The following is a 6,137-nucleotide window of genomic DNA, read 5'->3' on the forward strand; positions in this document are numbered from 1 at the left end:
GTGTGTGTGTGTGTGTGTGTGTGTGTGTACATGCAGTCGGTTGATCTATCCAGGTGCGGTGACGTTGATCATCGCGACCCTCACCTTCCCCCTGGCTTTGGACAGTTCATGGCAGGAGAGGTGAGAAACTGCAGCATACACATAAGAGTGAACTTTCACCCTGTCACGAGTCCAGCTGAACACTTCTAGGTGGCTCTCAGTTAGACTCGCAGGAAGAGTCAGACTCAGAGGAAGAGACAGACTCGTAGGAAGAGACAGACTCGTAGGAAGAGACAGACTCGCATGAAGAGTCAGACTCGTAGGAAGAGACAGACTCGTAGGAAGAGACAGACTCGTAGGAAGAGTCAGACTCAGGAAGAGACAGACTCAGAGGAAGACACAGACTCGTAGGAAGAGTCAGATTCGTAGGAAAAGACAGACTCGTAGGAAGAGACAGACTCAGAGGAAGAGACAGACTCGTAGGAAAGACAGACTCGTAGGAAGAGACAGACTCGTAGGAAGAGTCAGACTCAGGAAGAGACAGACTCAGAGGAAGAGACAGACTCGTAGGAAGAGACTGACTCGTAGGAAGAGTCATACCTCGTAGGAAGAGACAGACTCGTAGGAAGAGACAGACTCGTAGGAAGAGTCAGACTCGTAGGAAGAGTCAGACTCACAGGAAGAGACAGACTCGCATGAAGAGTCAGACTCGTAGGAAGAGTCAGACTCGTAGGAAGAGTCAGACTCATAGGAAGAGTCAGACTCACAGGAAGAGACAGACTCGCATGAAGAGTCAGACTCGTAGGAAGAGACAGACTCGTAGGAAGAGTCAGACTCGTAGGAAGAGACAGACTCGTAGGAAGAGACAGACTCACAGGAAGAGTCAGATTCGTAGGAAGAGTCAGACTCGTAGGAAGAGTCAGACTCGTAGGAAGAGTCAGACTCGCAGGAAGAGTCAGACTCGCAGGAAGAGTCAGACTCGTAGGAAGAGTCAGACTCGCAGGAAGAGTCAGACTCGCAGGAAGAGTCAGACTCGCATGAAGAGTCATACTCGTAGGAAGAGTCAGACTCGCATGAAGAGTCAGACTCACATGAAGAGTCAGACTCGCAGGAAGTGCCGCTGAAGGTCGGCAGTAAAACCCAGTTTGTTTCACACGTGCTCCCGCTCCCCCTCACAGCTGATGCCAAGGGAATGCATCAACTCTCTGTTCGATAACTTCACCTGGACCAAAATCTCAGGATCTCCCGCCCCCCCTGGCCTGGGTCGCTCCTTTGCGTGGCTTCATCCCCAGGTCAGCGTCTTTGTCATCCTCCTCCTGTTCTTCGTCATGAAGGTAGGTTATCTCTCCACGTGTCCTGTGAACTACTTGTCGGTTTGAAAATAAAACGTGAATATTGGTGCATTCTTCTGACATGGTGCTGGGTTGGTGAAGATAAGCCTGAACATAACTTCACCCCTTTTGACACTGTAGTTCTGGATGTCGGCAGTTTCCACCACGATGCCCATCCCCTCCGGTGCCTTTATGCCAGTCTTCATATTAGGTGAGAGGTTTTTGGCTGGACCGCCACAGCGGGGCCAGCCCTACACATGCGCTGGTCGGTGAGTGAGGGCCTGAGTGAGTGATGGAGTTTCCCCATCGGTTAGACAGCCAAGTCGGAATTTCCCCATTGGCTGTTGCTCTTTCAAAATAAATCGGCGCAGGGCGTCCGGGTAGTGTAGCGATCTATTCTGTTGCCTACCAACATGGGGATCTCCGGTTCGAGTCCCTGTGTTACCTCCGGGGGACAGAATTGGCCGAGTCTGCGGGTGGGAAGCCGGATGTGGGTATGTGTCCTGGTCGCTGCACTAGCACCTCCTCTGGTCGGTCGAGGCACCTGTTCAGGGGGGAGGGGGAACTGGGGGGAACAGCGTGATCCTCCCACGCGCTACGTCCCCCTGGTGAAACTCCTCACTGTCAGGTGAAAAGAAACGGCTGGTGACTCCACGAGTATGGAAGGAGGCATGTGGTAGTCTGCAGCCCTCCCCGGATCGGCAGAGGGGGTGGAGCAGCGACTCGGAAGCGTGGGGTAATTGGCCAAGTACAAGTGTGGAGAAAAAGAGGTGGGGGGGGGTGTCAAAATAAATAAATAAATGGGCATGAACAGTCTTCTGTTACATCATCAGCTGTTCACAGAACCGATGTCGTGCAGAAACACTCGTTTAGTAAATGTGGTCACGGTGTAGCCATGTACGAGGTTTTAACCGAGTCCTGTTATGCTATTTCGCTCCCTCCTCCCGAGTCTCTGAAGTACTCCTCACCAGTTTTGTCTTACTTCTCTCCACAAGGAGCTGCTTTTGGTCGGCTAGTCGGGGAGATTATGGCCACTCTTTTCCCAAATGGGATTCTGTTCGATGGGATAGTCTACCGCATACTGCCAGGAGGCTACGCTGTCATCGGTCAGTCTGCATCCTCTCTAACTTCTCACAGAATCTATCAGATACATGATTTGATTTCTCTCAACGTCAGAGTCCTAGTACAGTACATACATTATGATTGAACCATTTTACCCCCTTCCTCCCCTCTGCTCTCTCCCAGGTGCGGCAGCAATGACAGGGGCAGTTACCCACACCGTTTCCACCGCAGTAATCTGCTTTGAGCTGACGGGTCAGATCTCCCACATCCTCCCCATGATGGTGGCGGTCATCCTAGCCAACATGGTGGCCCAAGGCCTGCAGCCTTCCCTCTACGATTCCATCATCCAGGTGAAGAAGCTGCCCTACCTGCCCGAGTTGGCCCTTGGACACATCAGGTAAAGGTCGTCCAAGCAGACGAGGTCGACTCAAGCAGACAGAAACCCGCGGCTCTGTTTTGTGTTTGTTTGTGTTTTGTTTTCATTGTTTTCGTTATTTACAAATCTTTTTTTTTCTTCCCCCTTTTTCTCCCCAATTGTATCCGGCCAATTACCCCACTCCTCCGAGCCGTCCCGGTCTCTGCTCCTCCCCCTCTGCTGATCCGGGGAGGGCTGCAGACTACCACATGCCTCCTCCCATACATGTGGAGTCACCAGCCGCTTCTTTTCACCTGACAGTGAGGAGTTTCACCAGGGGGACGTAGCGCGTGGGAGGATCACGCTATTCCCCCCAGTTCCCCCTCCCCCCTGAACAGGCACCTCGACCGACCAGAGATGTGGACACATACCCACATCCGGCTCCCCACCCGCGGTCACGGCCAATTGTGTCTGTAGGGACGCCCGACCAAGCCGGTGGCAACACGGGGATTCGAACCGGCGATCCCCGTGTTGGTGTGTAACGGAATAGACCGCTACGCCACCCGGATGCCCCATTGACCTTTCTGCAGTGAAAAAGCAAAAGAAAAAGCGAGTCACACTAATCCTCCTGTTAAAGTGCATGGAGTCACATGTCCGGTTCTTCCTGCCTGTATGTTGCCTGTGTTGATCTTTCCACAAGGCTGCTGCTGAGAGTCAAAGGGTAAGTCCATCACACAATACAGTCTCTCCCCACCTCTCCAGCAAGTACAACATCTTCGTGGAGGACATCATGGTGCGCAAGGTGAAATTTCTGTCATCTCACGCCACCTATCGGGAACTGAACCACCTGCTAGAGAACACCACCCTCAAAACTATCCCGTTGGTTGACTCCAAAGGTGGGAAGACCAAACTAACTGGCACAAGTCTCATTGGCTCGTCGTGGTTTAGCTTTAAATAATCATTTTGACGTTACTCTAATCCTCTGCAGAATCCATGATTCTGTTGGGCTCCATTGAGAGAACAGAGCTGCAAGCTTTCTCTGATTGGTGGCTCTCACCTGAGAGGCGGGTCTTTGAAAAAGGTCAGAGTTCGCCAGGCCAGGGCACCAAGGTCAGCTGGGAGTCCTTCACCTTTGTGGATGAGGAGGGAGGAGAGGAGAGCACGGACAAGGTGGAAAAACAAGAAATGATTGATATTTAATTAAATGCAGTAATATTTTGCTCATGCATGGATGCTGTTTCTGTTGTGAGACGTCAGTAACTTGACTTACGTTATTTATTATATTGTAAAAATCAATGATCTGCCCCAAGACCACTGCGGTGCAGGATGAATGTAATGGTCCTTTCCCATCCCCCAAACCACAGGAGCTCTCCACCAATCACACAAGTTCAGGTAACATCACACCCTCACCGTGCAGGAAAACAACAGTTCATTAGTCCAGTCTCAGGTCCGCCCACCTCTTACATGTATCTGCCCTTTCTTTGTCTTCAGACAAACGCAAGCTGCCATCCGTGAGAAGGACTCTCCAGAGACTCTTCTCCTCATCCTCTTCATCAGGCCAGGCTGAAACTCGGGTAGGGATTTGCTGCCGATTCACGATACGGTTTGTTTGCCTTAAACCCAAGCTACTGGTGATCAGCGTAACACTGATGCGATGGTGAAGTCGTGATAAACAGAGGCAGCGTACACAGGGTCACCATTTCACTATGGAAGCTCAATATAATGACAAGATGGCATGGCAGTTAGCCTTTACTTTTGGAGTTTTGGAATTCAAATAGTCTGTGCTTTGATTGCAGATACCTTAAGACCACCAGGGGGCACTTTTTGACATCAAAGACACTGTAGCTGATCATCTGTCTCTGACCCTTTCTGTCATCTTTTTTTCCCCATCTTTCAATATTCTCTCTCTCTCTCTCTCCCTCCCTCTTCCCCAGGAGGCCACCCCTCCTCCATTAACCGATACCATGTCCCCGGAGGAGGTAATGTACCTTATTGATTCAGTATCCACATGAACAACGAGTGGATGATCAAAACCATCTTGATCAATAATTGCTGACTCTTTACGCTGTGGGTCAATCTCTCTGCTCTCTGATTGGCTGATGTAGATCAAAGCCTGGGAAGAGGTGGAGCTGGATAAACCGATCGATATGGAGCAGATTCACATAGACCCCTCCCCCTTTCAGCTGGTTGAGAGAACTTCCTTACACAAGGTGACCATGGCAACACCAGGTTCACATCCTCATCAAGGACAGATAGTACATAGACAGACAAGATGATGCAGTGATAAGTCCTACTCTCACCTGTCCCTATATCCGACCAGAAGACCTTGAGAAAGTGGAGACTTCCTCCTGACCAGTGTCAAGGTCATTTGTTGTCACTCTGAACTGGACATGGCTTGCAGGGAGCTGATGATTCTTTTAACCATTCTCATGGTCAGATGTAGATTTGTGGAAGTAGGACAAGTACGCTCCCACTCACAGCATCTCTCCCTGTCTCCCTCTGTCCCCTCAGACCCACACTCTGTTCTCCTTGCTGGGCCTCAGTCATGCCTACGTCACCAGCATAGGAAAGTTAGTGGGTGTCGTGGCACTGAAAGAGGTAAGGTCACTTGTTTTTCCTTTACATCTCGCCATACATTCTGTCCTCCATGTTTTATCTGTGTCTCTGTGGCACCTTCGCTAGCCTGAACTGTGAAAATGTTCCATGGCGAGGAGCTGCGATGATCTCACAGTTGTACTTCTGTGCACGTTAGTGACAGTTTGTGCCGTGATTCACGTGGTGACGCCATCGCTGGCCCTCGCGGCTCATCGCCCTGGATGTTCTTTTCAGTGATCCTACGCGGCAAGTTAGAGACACGTTCACTTCCATTAAGGGCTCGCCCGTCTAATTTTTCGATATCTCCCCCTATCTAACAGCTGCAGAAGGCCATAGAGGGCTCCACGCGTAGTGGAGTGAGGCTACGTCCGCCTCTGGCCAGTTTCAGAGATGCCAGCAGGAAAGCCAAGAAGCATCAGCCTCCGCCATCCACCCCCTCCTCCCCCACTCGTGACAGGGATCTGTGGGGGGAGGGGAGCAGAAGGGAGGGGGAGCTGGCAAGGAGGGAGTCAAAGGAGGATTCTAGAGGAAAGGAGGCCTCCTCCTCCTCTTCCCCCTCCTCCTCCTCCTCCTCCTCCTCCAAAGGGGGTCACGGGTACAACTGTGGTCCCTCTTGTCCTAGCAGCGTGAGGAGCATCAGTGTCGACAACACCACTGGAGGAGCAGAAGGCCCGTCACAGGACACTATGCCTCCCTCCCCCTCCCCCTCCTCACCTCACACCTCCCCTGTCTTACCCTCCACATCCGCACCTGTCCTCACACTTTCTTCCCTCCAGGAGGAAAGAGAGAGTGAGGAGTCAGATGAGCCGATTTAA

The 6,137-nt window shown here is 51.5% G+C and overlaps 1 protein-coding gene across 1 annotated transcript in view; it reads left to right on the forward strand.

Annotated features, from left to right (window-relative positions):
• Positions 1-6,137, forward strand: part of LOC130118613 (chloride channel protein 1-like) — a 9,968-nt gene extending 3,831 nt beyond the window's left edge. The window contains 14 exon segments of the mRNA XM_056287053.1: positions 37-83; positions 86-120; positions 1,158-1,313; positions 1,452-1,521; positions 2,306-2,416; positions 2,556-2,769; positions 3,490-3,623; positions 3,716-3,897; positions 4,038-4,119; positions 4,219-4,301; positions 4,662-4,706; positions 4,833-4,937; positions 5,239-5,325; positions 5,643-6,137. Coding sequence (XP_056143028.1) covers positions 37-83; positions 86-120; positions 1,158-1,313; positions 1,452-1,521; positions 2,306-2,416; positions 2,556-2,769; positions 3,490-3,623; positions 3,716-3,897; positions 4,038-4,119; positions 4,219-4,301; positions 4,662-4,706; positions 4,833-4,937; positions 5,239-5,325; positions 5,643-6,137 — 1,846 coding nt within the window.

Source organism: Lampris incognitus, chromosome 9 (genome assembly GCF_029633865.1).
Source record: "Lampris incognitus isolate fLamInc1 chromosome 9, fLamInc1.hap2, whole genome shotgun sequence".
Taxonomy (NCBI): domain Eukaryota; kingdom Metazoa; phylum Chordata; class Actinopteri; order Lampriformes; family Lampridae; genus Lampris; species Lampris incognitus.